Here is a 14,032-nt window from a genome sequence, read left to right on the forward strand (position 1 = left end):
CAGAAGCTTTTTTTTCCTTATTAACAAATTAGAGTAAACACCACATTTGTGTGGCTCGAAGGGCACAGCCCATGTTGACAGCTGGGGAAAAGAAATTAATTTATGCTACTGAGTTCTTTTTATTCACTCATAACTAGAAATAAAATCATAGTTAGAATCTACTAGTGCTAGCTGTCTCAAGAATCTTCATGAGGCCCTTCTACTCTTGTGAGCTTTTTCACATACCTAATTATGCCTGGGGAGGATGCCTCTAGCATTCTCCATAACAAAAATAAGTACCAGATGATCTCTGTCCGGAACCAATGGACTGTACTCATATTCACAAAATAATTATAGGCAGAAACAGAGCACAATATCAGAAGAAGAGCCAGCCTTCCTAAACCACTCAATCTTTGCAGAAAGGATGTGCACCTCCCCCCCGTCCTTCCTGATATATCACAGCTATTTCTAGAATAAACTCAGCATGTACCAATCCTTTACTCCCTGCTCTCAAAACAGCAGTGAATCAAATAAGCCATTATTCATGTTTAGCAGTTTTGGAAATTATGGCTGAACTGTAGCATCCACAATAGATGCATGAAGACCATAAACCCACCACAACCAACCACATTACATACGATAAATAGCAGCTAGCAACTAGAGTGCTGGGCAAGACAGAATTGAACTAGCTAGACCATTGTCCCAATCCCTCTAATGAGATTTTCTATCGTTTTGATAATTAAGCACAAACTGCTCTTTAAGGCAAATCATCATTTACCACATAAAATATATACTAACTTACAGTGATATAAAAAGGGTAAACATTCTAAATTTTTAGAGAACTAGAACTTATGGAATAACTACTTGTCTTAAATGTGAAAACCAAGATCAGAAAAGAACAAACTGATCAGGGGTTTTGATTTCTCTTCATGGGAAAACCCTAAAGTATTTTGTTCTAATCCATTCTAAATAGCTCCTTAGATTCTCCCTAAAAGCCCGGCTTCAGAGTCAGAAATCTGCAGTTCTATTTCTAGCACTGATCGTGAATCTTCCCTTTGCCTCCATCTCTCAACTGTCAAGTGGGAATAACAATAGTTATTATCCCCTACATAGCTCATAAATAGGAGTGAGCAGCAGCCTGTATGGACAGATATAAGATGACACCAAGCAAAGTGTATGCAAGATGCTAGGAAAATCATAAGCACATCCTACGAAGTCGCAAAGAGTAAAAGAATGGTTCGTTTGCTTTCACATGGATGGCAAGAAGGACTCCTAAGCAGAGAACATCCACTAAGTTGCCTGTAGCCTTGGTGCAAGCAGAAAGCTAAAGCAGAAAGCTAAGCCGATAGGAGGGTATTGAATCTTGTGGGCACTACAGTCACAGAGCTGCGAGACCCACACTTCCTAAAAGATGCATGGCACTAATACCACTTATCATAAATAGCAATAATAGCAATAATAAACATAAGAGCATAACGTTCTAAAGGAAAAATGACAAATTACAAAATGTACACCACAACAGACATTTCGGGTCTCCCTGCAGTACAACAGGCAGCACGTTAAAGCACAAGGCTGAGTACTGCGCAGTTCTTCACAACCGACTACCACATTCCTTGTGGGATTTCCTTGATTGGATTTCACAGGATGCAGCCATTGTAAATGGCCCCACATTACTCATACACAAAAAGGCTAATGAGACTCCCTACGCACTGATTATAGCAGGCACCAGTTCAGAGGACAGCAAATGGATAAAAATATTTCCTGGAAAAATGTTAACATGCTTGGATATATTGTTCAGACTATTGCCCTGCAATAGTTTTATGACATTATTGAATTACACTCCCTTGAATTGCCGGGCTCCCTTTGTTAATTCAAATGATGCTGTATTTCACCTCTAGACTAGTACCACTCTCCTGTGCAGAAGAAAAGAATATGCCAGACAGGAGCAGATGATAAGAGGGATACACAAATAGTCACGATTTGCTACTCAAAGAACTTGTATTATTGTTAAATAAAAAACCCTCTACAATATTTTTTACTTGTAGCCTCCAAAGAAGAAAAGTAAGAAAAATGAAAATGCAAGAGCAATTTAACACTTCTTGGCATGTTTTTTTTCTTTCAAGCCCCAGTAAAATCATTCCACAGAGACATAAACAAAACCATAGGAGCACAAGAGCTGGACGTCAGCCCTGATCTGAGTCAGCTAGCTGTTCGCCAGGTGATTGCTCAGATAGAACTGCAAGGCTCTGCTGGAATGTTTTCAAGTGAACAACTAAGTTACAGAAAACACAAATCATGATAATCCCATCAACTGAATAAGCTACAATCTTCTCCTTCCCTCTGCCATTTGTCCAATGACTGCCTACTAATGACCAGTATTATTCCGGTCTATAGTGTCTAAGAAATATAAAAATAGGGAGAAAATACCCGTATGAAAGAAAAACTAGCCTGTAATCTATGAATGGGGAGGCCATAAGGAAATGTTCTGATTTTCCTCCTAACTTGGCTCAAAGCAAACCTGGAGCCCCTTGTCTCTATCAGTTTATCATGCCAAGACCATCTGAGATCACTGAGGATTCACAACCCTTCCTGCACACCTGAGGAAACCTAAAAAGAGAAAAGTCACCTGTCCTTGCCCTGTACCCACAAAAAGCACCCCCCACAAAGTTCCTATTCATATGGTAGTTTTATGGTATCAAGTCAAAGATTACAAGCTTCTCTTTAAACTCTTCTTCAGGGGCGCCTGGGTGGCGCAGTCGGTTAAGCGTCCGACTTCAGCCAGGTCACGATCTCGCGGTCCGGGAGTTCGAGCCCCGCGTCGGGCTCTGGGCTGATGGCTCAGAGCCTGGAGCCTGTTTCCGATTCTGTGTCTCCCTCTCTCTCTGCCCCTCCCCCGTTCATGCTCTGTCTCTCTCTGTCCCAAAAATAAATAAACGTTGAAAAAAAAAAAAAATTTTAAACTCTTCTTCAGCACAAGTTTAAGTGAAGCATTAACTTCTATTCTCCTACTGCACTCCGAAAATCAGCCTTCTAACTCTCGAGCTCAGCAGCAAGGCAGATAAACTGGATGACTTCTGAGGTGCTGCGTGGTGTAGTGAGTACATGATCATAATTAACTGTAATATGCTTCCTTTTAGGATAAGAATGTATATAACACATAACAATAAAGTGTGCAAATTTAAGTGTGCAGCTTAATGATTTTTATATATTCATGTGTATATATACACATATATACTTACATGTATGCATATATGTATGTACCTATTGTCAATTTTCTGATAAAACATAGAGCAAATGAGAGCAACTCTGACCTCTGAATCACTGACCATCTGTATGACCCTGGACAAGTTACTTAAACTCTCAGACTCAGTTTCTTTATCTGTAAAATACACATACCCATAGTTTACAATTTAAACATATTATGAGAATTAAATGACTAATCCATAACAATAAACTAGTACATGGCCCAGTTGGTTATTATAATTGTTATTATTACTACTATACAAGTGCCAAGTAATTTGATAGCATGAAAGATGAGCTAAGTCATCATTTCAGATTAAACCTCTCCGATATGCCTGCTTTGGATGTATCCTCATTCCACTGATTATCTAGCCATGATTTCCCTATAAGCACATTGTGGACCTCAGCAGGTCAGGGAGTAGCTTACCTTGTGGGCACAGGGACCTCAGTCAGGGCCCCCAGCATGACCGCCTGCTGGAGCCGAACAAAGGCAATGAAAGGAGTATCCAAGAAGTCAACCTCCCCAACAAGCACGTTGGAGGCTTCTGCATCACGTGGAAGTTTTTTCATGAACTTATTCTTCAGCTGCATGGGAAGAGCCAAGAAAACACAACTTATTTCCAGAAAAGGGAACAAGAAGAGCCCCTCCATATATCACTCAAGGAAATTCCACACAACAGGCTCTAGCTAGCCATTTTTCTATTATGTTTAACCATTCTATTATAATAAACATTACTCTGGACTTTGAATTCAAAAATACTGAGGGTATAATCACATGGCTTACATATAAAACAATGTTTACATACAAAAAAATCATTTATTTATGCACTCACTCAATAAACATATGTTCAGAGTCTACTATGAGGCCGGCATTGATCTACACTCTAGGGATACAGGGATGGATCAACAAATTACATGCCTTCCTTGGGTCAGGGGTCATATTTCAGCAGGAGAGAAACAAAATATGATTTACAGTAGTGATAAATGCTAAGAAGGAAAAATAAAATAGCTAAGAGGGTACTATTTTAGGTCCTACTTGGTCAGAGGAAGCCTCTGAAGAAGCACATTTTACATTGGAGTGAGGCGACAAGCCATGCCAGGATCTGCCTAAAGAAAATTCTAGGCAAAGAGAATAGCAAGTGCTAAGTCTCTGAGACAGAAAGGAGCTTGGCAGAGAGGTTTAGTAAGAAGGTGAATGTGGTAGGAGCTAAAGCAGCAAAGGAGAGAAAACAGCAGCAAATGAAGTTGCATAGGTAAGGGGGAGAGCCAGGTGGTAAGGGCCTTGAAGGCCACAATTAAGAGTTTGGAATGCTTTAGGTAGGACTTGCCTGCTAAAGGTCCAAATGAAAAGGGGAGTAGAAAGACATACATTTAGAAGATACTACCATGTAAAAAGAGTTTAAGACCATGAGACAGGATGACACAACCTTGAATGGGAGTACAGATAAAGAAGAGGGATAAGATCTAAACCCTGGGCCATTTTATCTTTCATAGAAATGGGAGGAGACGTACGCAGAGGACACTGACAAAGAGCAGCCAGTGAGGTTGGAGGAAAACCAGGACTTCATCAACAATCAGGTAAACAAAGGGCTCAATGAAGAAAGTTTATCAGCTGAGTCAAAGGCTGCTGAAAGTTCAAATAAGATGAGAACCAGGAATGGACCAATGAGTTTGTCAAGAAGAAGGTGCTGGGTGATCTTGACAAGAGCAGCTATGGTGGGGAGTGGGTGCCCAGTGAAGAATGAGAAGTGAAGAAGTGGAGACAAGGGAGTAGAGAGATTTTGAGAAATGTTGCTACCAAGAAAAGGCAAGAAATAGGAAGACAGGTAAAGGAAAACATAAAACAGAATTTCTTTTAAATGGCACGTGTGCTAACACTTTGGGATGTTAATGAGACAGATTATTTCTGCAGGAGACAAAGAGGACAACCACAAAAAGAGCTCAGGGAATCCTGAACTATGGAGAAGAGAACTGAGAAGTGAGATGATGAGGAAGAGGGAGAAAGGGATGTGGGAATTTGAGGAGAGGGGTAAAGGCTTAAAGTAGTTTTCTTGGGAGGCTTATCTTGTAGGTGTTATTCGTCCCTTTCTCTGCCCTCCCCAACTCCCACTTAGAGTAGGCCTGATGGAGCACTCTTCAGTGAGTGGCAATACCTCCCACAGGTCAACAAAAACATTTCAACAATCATGGAAGAATGAGATGTGAATTTTGCAGGACCGTATGAAAGACAACAGACTTCTGATATATACTTATCATCAACATAAACGTCCCTCCTCTTAGGTCAAAAGTTACTAGTATAAAAAGAACTCAGTACTTTTTGCATGGATTAAAGTGGAAGGCATGCATCCAATTTTCCCCATTCATAAAAAAGTTATAGTAACAATTTCCATTTACAGAGTTCTTTTTTTTTTTCCAGGTAAGCTCTAGACCCAATGTGGGACTTGAACTCATGACCCTGAGATCAAGAGTCACATGGTCTACTGACTGACCCAGCCAGATACCCCCATTTACAAAGTTCTTAATTGGGTAAAATATGTGACATGAGAAGTGATCCCTACAACTCCATCACTCTCGTTAGTATTTTTATAAAACTGTTTTTTTAGTTTGGCACTTCATATAAGAAGAAAGCTGTGAGGCAAAAGCAAGGACATCAAAGCTAATAATTTTATGGAAACAAACAAACAAAGCAAAGCCAGAGGGAGGGGCAGAGAGAGAGGGAGACACAGAATCTGAAGCAGGCTCCAGGCTCTGAGCTGTCAGCACAGAGCCCAACATGGGGCTCGAACTCACAGACTGTGAGATCATGACCCGAGCTGAAGTCAGATGCTTAACCGACTAAGCCAACCAGGCGCCTCAAGATATATATATTTTTAGATATTAGGAACATGACTGCCTCTAAGTAGTAAGGGAGTTTTCCAAAGTTTATACCATTAATCTTCCAAGAAATGTTAATATTTTTTTAATGTTTATTTATTTACTTTGAGAGAGAGAGAATGTGAGCAGGGGAGGAGCAGAGAGACAGAATCCCTAGCCAGCTCCACACTGTCAGTGCAGAGCCCGATGCAGGGCTCAAACTCATGAACTATGCGATCATGACATGAGCCAAGATCAAGAGTGGGCTGCTTAACCAACTGAGCCACCTAGGCACCACTGCTAATATATATATTTTTTAAATCTTTTAGATTTTTTTTGGTATTTTTATTTATTTATTTTTAAATTTACATCCAAGTTAGTTAGCATATAGTGCAACAATGATTTTAGGAGTAGATTCCTTAATGCCCCTTACCCATTTAGCTCATCCCGTCCCCAATCCCTCCAGTACCTTGTGTTTGTTCTCTGTATTTAAGAATCTCTTATGTTTTGTCCCCCTCCCTGTTTTTGTATTACTTTTGTTTCCCTTCCCTTATGTTCATCTGTTTTATATCTTAAAGTCCTCATATGAGTGACGTCATATGATATTTGTCTTTCTCTGACTAATTTCACTTAGCATAACACCCTCTAGTTCCATCCACGTAGTTGCAAATGGAAAGATTTCATTCTTTTTGATTGCCGAGTAATACCCCATCATAAATATATATACCATATCTTCTTTATCCATTCACCCATTGATGGACATTTGGGGTCTTCCCATACTTTGGCTATTATTGTAAATCTCTTAGATTCTATAAATATTAAAAGAGCAGCCATGGGAAGCATCTAAAAACATCAAGTTGCCAAAAACTGTTATTCTCACCTAAGAAAGTTGCAGTAATGAATTGTTCTCTATAACACAGAGTAGAGTATAGGGTATGGCTAAGTGGCACAAATGCATAACAAAATATCGCTGCTCGAATAACCTTCCTCAGATTTTTCCCAGAGAGTTCCCATTATCAACAGTGGACACAAAAATCTATAATAATCTGATTTTATTTCCCATTCTCATCAGCAGACTCATTGTTCTATCTAGTTAGGCAGGTAATCTGATCATAATCCCATTCTATTTTATGTAGCTAGACTCCCACACTCATTATAAAATAACTTTCCTTTCCACATTTCTACCTTTTCTAAACATTCTTCAGAGCTCAGCATGAGCCACTAAATCATTTCAGCCCACTTTCTTGGGAATTCTTGAAACACTCATTTCTGAATCATACTTTTGTTAAAGTTTAAATCTTTTCCCCAAGTTTCTTGAGGATTATAACAGTTTATCCACCATTACATTGGACACCTACCTCGCATATAATTCAGCTGTAATAAATATTATGAGTGGAAAGAATAACTCTGTAGTACTAAAATCAGACCAAAACCCATCAAATGCCCAGGAAAGTTAGAGAGCTTCTACAGACTTACTCTAGAACCTACTATGTCTGGATCTGTCACTAATCAACTACCTGACTCACAACACATGCAGAATATCCCACAGTTAATTATATACCTCTAAAAAATGTCTTACTGGGCACCTAGGTGGCTCAATTGGTTAAGCGTCTAACTTTGGCTCAGGTCATGATCTCGCAGTCTGTGAGTTCAAGCTCCACGTCAGGCTCTGCGCTGACAGCTTGCTCAGAGTGTGGAGTCTGCTCCAGATTCTGTCTCCCTTTCTCTCTGCCCCTCCCCCACTCACACTCTGTGTCTCTCTCTCCAAAGTAAATAAACATTAAAAAAAATAATAATTAAAAAAAAATAAAATAAAATAAATAAAATAAAAAATGTCTTACTAGTACTATGTTACATTTACTAAGATTGTCATGCCCATATTAGGAAATTAGTATATTTTTAAGGCCAAAGGAAATATACCATATTCTATATGCTCTAAAGAGAAGTAGTTGCAAAGCCATGTTCCTTTAGATCAGCACACCTCAAACTTCGTTTATGAAACACTAGTGTTCTCGGAGAAACTAACAGCTAATCTAAAATAAACAGGGGTGCCTGGGTGGCTTAGTCGGTTAAGCATCCAACTTCAGCTCAGTTCATGATCTCGCAATTCGTGAGTTCAAGCCCATGTCAGACTCTGTGCTGACCACTCAGAGCCTACAGCCTGCTTCAGATTCTGTGTCTCCCTCTCTCTCTGCCCGTCCCCTGCTCACACTCTGTCTCTGTCTCTGTCTCTGTCTCTGTCTCTCTCAAAAATAAATAGACATTAAAAAATGTTTTTAAATTTTTTTAAATGCTTTTATTTATTTTTGAGACAGAGAGAGACAGAGCATGAGCGGGGGAGGGGCAGAGAGAGAGGGAGACACAGAATCCAAAGCAGTCTCCAAGCTCTGAGCTGTCAGCACAGAGCCGGACGCGAGGCTCAAGCTCACAGACTGTGAGATCACGACCTGAGCCGAAGTTGGACGCTTAACCGACTGAGGCACCCAGGCACGCCCCCCCCAAAAATTTTTTTTAATAAATAAAACAAACATGGATGGTGCCTGGGGTACCCCAGAACTCAGCCCCAAGTGCCTCTTTCCTATCTACCCATACTCCCTGCGTACAGCTCATCAAATCTCATGCCTTTAAATACCATCTATATGTTGATGACTCACACACTTGTATCTTCAGCCAGGACCTCTTCCCTGAACTCCAGACCTGTAACATCTCCACTTGAAATAGGTATTTTAACTTCACTTATCCAAAAACTGCACCCACCCTACCCCCCTCCCAACAGTCTCCTCAAACTGGTTCTTCCTACAATCTTCCTCATCTGGCTAATGGTAACCATTCTTCCATTGCTCAAGCCAAAATCTTGTAGTCATCTTAAATACTTAGATACTTAGATACCTTCCTTTAACACCCCATACCCAATCTATCAGGAAATCTTATTGGAGCCACATGCAAAGTATATCCAGAATCTGACCATTTCTCACCACCTTCACTGCCACTACTCTTGTCCACGATCATCTGCTACGATTATCTCTCTCCTGGATAATGGCATTGGCATCCTAGCTGGATTATCTGCTTCTGCAAGTTGCACCCAATCTATTCACGAAAGTAGCCAGAGTAGTCAAATCAGGAGTCAGATCATGTCATTCCTCTTCTCAAAGCCCATTTCACTAAGAGGGAAGGCAACGCTGTCAGGACAAGACACAACCCCAGCATTATCTGGTTCCTATCAACAAGCTGACCTTATTTCCTCCTGCTCTCTCCCAGTCTTCTCCATGCCCACCACTCAAGACTCCATGTCCTCCCTCAAAATGCCAGCACATTCTAACCTCAGGGCCTTTACACCTGCTGTTGTTTCTGAATGTAGTGTCTGCATGGTTCTCTCCCTCACTTCCTTTGGATCTTTATTTAAAAGTCACCTTTTCATCAATGAGTCTTTCCTTGGCCACGTTAATTAACATTTCAACCTCCTTCCCCTCATAAATTCTTCTTACTACTCTTCCCTGCTTAATTTTTTTCTTTCTCTGTACTTATTACAAACATATTATGTTTTATTTATCATCTTTATTATCTGCCTCCCACTAGAATGTACGTTCCATGAAGGTAGAAATATCCATCCTTTTTTTTTTCCAGTGTTGTATCTCTAATGCCTTGAAGAGTGTTGAGGAGAAAAGCTGAATAAATATCTCACCGCCTGAGATATTTGAATGAATAAATGGTGGTTATTATTTCTACTTTTCCCAATAGGCTTTTCAAACTCCCTCTTAAAAGTTCTGAAAAACTGGAGGGCCTGGGTGGCTCAGTCGGTTAAGCGTCTGACTTTGGCTCATGTCATGATCTCACCATTCGTGAGCTCTAGCCCCACTTTGGGCTCTGTGCTGACAGCTCAGAGCCTGAAGCCTGGTTCGGATTCTGTGTTTCCCTCTCTCTCTGCCCACCCCCCTTTTATGCTCTGTCTCTCTCTCGCTCTCTCTCTCAAAAATAAATAAACATTTTTTAAAGATTTAAAAAAAAATGTTCTGGATAACCACTGCCTAGGCCATCCAAATGGACAAAAGGCCTACGTATGGCAATCTTAGTGAACTCCCCTGATAACAGTGATTGGTCCAAAGGATGGAAGTGTGACTCAGCCAGGAACCACCCTTCTGGGAAATTAATATTTGAATGTACAAAAATCAACATTTTCCCCTTCACCTAAGGTTATTCCCCTCTGTGTTGAAAGTGTCTGTCATAGGACTGTCTACACTAGGAGAGAATGAGGTTAGCACCCAAAAGAAACAGACAAAAGCAGGAAAGAAAAATGGATAAAAAGAGAGATTTCTGAGCCCCAAATCCCAGGCCCTGAGTTACTGCAACGTCTCCATTCTGTGAGTTCATCAAGAATTCTTACTCATTACATAAGCTAGAAATTTCTATGTTGAGTTTAAATTAATTTGAGGTGATTTCTGTCTACTGAAGAGTCCAGACCCTTCACAAAAATGTATTCACAAGTAAATTTGCAGAATACCAAGTTAAATAAGGTTAAATGTTTCTATAATACAGACACTCTCAGAGCCCTGAATATGCCTCTATGCCTAGGAATGCTTTATCTCCCACTAGGAGATAAATAAGGTATGTTATGATATGAAGACAGTTAAAACTGCTAATTTGGACAAATTTTCTCACCTCCCATTTAAATCCATTCTCAACTCCATGTAATTCTCTTCAAACTTTATGGATCCCTATAATGTTCAAGGCCTGACAGTGGGCACTGCAGAGGACAAACAGACCCTACTCTAAGAAAAAAACTGTAAACATTAAACAAAAAGGTGAAGAATAATCAGGAAATAAAAGCACAATAAGATCATTAAGACAAGAACAGAATCTAGGGCTTTTAAATCAAGTTGAAAATCACCCAATAAACTCATCTGGATTGAATTCCAAAGATAAAGTTTGACATTCCTTTCCTATAGATCACTAGTTGCTTCTCCAAGGGATACACAGCCTGGATGCTATGCAGGGTCAACTACAAGAACACACACGGTGAATACAAATTCCTTCAGCCAACTTTAATTTCAAAGAAATAGACCTCAAATGGCTGCCATGTGGAGCTACAAATGCAACCCCACCAACTCTGTGAATCCAGATGTGTGTATTTCAGGTTCCTTTTATACTAGCTTGTATTCTTTCTTCCAGAGTGAGATCTTGCCATAATTACTCAGAAGTATATGTCTTGCCTTCTGCCATAAATGTTTATTCTTGTGTTTGTTTTAAGAGAGAGAGGGCTCAAGGGAGGAGGGGTAGAAGGTAAGGAGAGGGAGAGAGAGAGACACAGAGACAGAGAGATGGAGAGAGAGACAGAAAGAATGAATCCCAAGCAGGCTCCATCCTCAGCATGGAGCCCAACACAGGGCTTGATCCCAAGACCCCGGGATTGTCATCTGAGCTGAAATCAAGAGTAGGACACTCAACTAACTGAGCCACCCAGGAGCCCTATTCTTATAATTTCCAAAATTTCCTTACTTTCTAAGTAGTGTTCTAACGGCTCAGTGATCACAGTATTAGCGTACCAAGAAACTAAGTTACTTGGAATGATAGCTCTGTGAGATGACGGAAAAGTCACTCACACAAGCGCTATGCATCATATATAGGTAACTGAAAAGTCAATCTTCTGTACTCTACTCAGCCTAGATTCTCCTGCTGTCCTCTATGAAGGCAGTTTTTAAGTTTTGTATATAGGACGCATTACTAAGTAACTGCTAACCAACGTCAATTGATTGGGATGACCATTTGATTAACATTACGTCCTCCTAGCCTCCTTACTATCACCTTCAGATCTACAGCATCACCTGGTAAATAGGTCCAAGCTACCATATTATTCCTCAGTCATTAGGCAGGTATTTAAACCCTACCTCTTTTTGTCTGCCATTATTGGCACACATGAAAACAAGTGCATCTGTTATAAAGTGTCATTTTTAACCAGGAGTACTTATAGTTTGTCATTTGAATCTGATTTTTTAGAAATGATCCCATGGGCTGTTCAATGTCCTTACCACAAGTGATGTTTTACAAATCGTAGAAGCTTGAGGATACTTTCTCATTATTTTTTCAAAGCTTACACCTACTGCTACCCCATTCCATACATTTTCCTTTCCTCTCAATGAGAATAATTTTAATCTTCCAATTTGTATTTATTCTCAATTCACCCTGCTTAATGACTCATGTCCATATGCTAACATCTACCTGCTTTCCTGGGCAAAGAGCTTATTCCTGGCTTTCTTATTGGTGTTCTTTCCTGATTTCCCCCACTTCCATTCTCTCTGAAAATTGCTAGCTCTGATTCCTTCCCAAACTCATCTTCTAAGCTCAAAATCATTCTAGATCACTATAGGACCATGTCCTTCCACCACAAAGAAATCTGTGTTAGTAGTTATTAGGATTACTATACCTATCCATTTCTTTATGACAGTCCTAGTTTACCCCCACTGTCCTACTGTGATTGTTAATATTACCTTCTTTCATACTCAAAAGTGTCTTGTGCTAAGAAAAAAAATTATATGGTCACCCTATATTTTAATCTCACTGAGGCTGACTTTTGAGAAGTACCTAAGATATGGGACCTTTAAGATTTAAGGAACTCATAAGTAGGAGGGAAAGCCAAGGCCAAACAGCATCTCAGTAAATTATTTATGCTACTTGAGTTTAAATCTATTCATTTACTATGTACAAACAATATTAACTATTAGGGTAGAGGAAAAAAGTGCTCTCTCACTCACCAGAGTGAGATGATTCTGCCTCTGTCCATTCCCTTTCTCTATATCTTGGGAAAAAATGGTCAATTTGATGGATTAGAGTTTGACAGATTCATTGGGACTTTTTTCTAATGGAAGGGGTTACAGTGCCTTGAAGACAAGAAGCAAGCTGATGGTTTTCTCCTATAGCAAGACAAATGAATGGATAAAAAAAAAGTTAGAGAGAGAGAGAGAAGAGAGTGAGAGAGAAAGACTCATCTTCATCCATGTGGCTGGTTAGGTAAGGAGACTCAGAATCTGTTTCATAGGCTCAACTACATTTCTCTATCATGAATCCCAGGATTTAGAGTCTGTGTGGGTGTTGTAGGCCTGGAGCTATGTATTTAGTGAACTAAAAATGTCCAACCTAAAAAATGTCTCTAAGAGACTTCACTTTCAGCTATGGTAAACTAGCTTGCATCACACCAACTCTTCCAGCAAGAAAAACTGATGAATTTTTGTAATCTGCTTAAAGGCATCAGAGAGTTACTATGCCATTAAAAATCTGAGGAACCCACGTCCCTGAAAAAGTGACACTGTGTAAAGGTGAGGTTAAATTCAGCTCTGACTTTCTTCTAAAGGCATTTGATGATTCCTAACTAGCTGCAGAGCTTCAGAAATTTGAGCAGAGCCTTCAGCAGTCTCAAAGTAATGGACAAGCATGCCAGTTGAGACCTCTAAAAGACAAGACCCAAGGCATAAAGGCAAACTAGTAATAGACTAATCCACATAAAGACTGAAATCCAGCTTCCAATCAGCTCAATTCCAGACCGAATAGTAAGGTGACCTGTTCCTCACCTAAATCCCAGCCCAAAGCGAAATAAATGAACTCTGAAGAAAGATATTATCATCCTGAGTGTCAAATTATCTCTACCAAGTATATAGTATATCTGACATTAAATCAGAATTACTAGGAATACTGGTAGATAAGATCAAATGACTGGGACCCAAGAAAAAAAAATGGAAATTAGAAACAAAGGAGAACTACACATTAAAATGATCAGACACAGACTTTGAAATAACTTAACAATATTTTTACAATATTGGTTACAAGATAGAAAATTTCACAAGAATCATGTTTAAAAACAAAGTAGATTTCTTAGATATTAAAACATACATCATTGACTTACTAAAGTCAATATTACTCATAATATGAAAATATAACATAAAATTTGTAGAAAATCATTAAATATGTGCAT

At 39.6% G+C, this 14,032-nt stretch overlaps 1 protein-coding gene across 8 annotated transcripts in view; it reads right to left on the minus strand.

The window, feature by feature from the left end:
* SLC4A4 (solute carrier family 4 member 4) overlaps positions 1 to 14,032 on the minus strand; it is a 345,028-nt gene that overhangs the window by 109,533 nt on the left and 221,463 nt on the right. For all 8 annotated transcript variants that reach the window (XM_045473804.1, XM_045473800.1, XM_045473803.1 and 5 more), the window contains one exon: positions 3,647 to 3,804. In XM_045473804.1, the coding sequence (XP_045329760.1) occupies positions 3,647 to 3,804 (158 nt within the window). The remainder of the gene's footprint in view (positions 1 to 3,646; positions 3,805 to 14,032) is intronic.

This window comes from Leopardus geoffroyi, chromosome B1 (assembly GCF_018350155.1).
Source record: "Leopardus geoffroyi isolate Oge1 chromosome B1, O.geoffroyi_Oge1_pat1.0, whole genome shotgun sequence".
Classification (NCBI taxonomy): Eukaryota; Metazoa; Chordata; class Mammalia; order Carnivora; family Felidae; genus Leopardus; species Leopardus geoffroyi.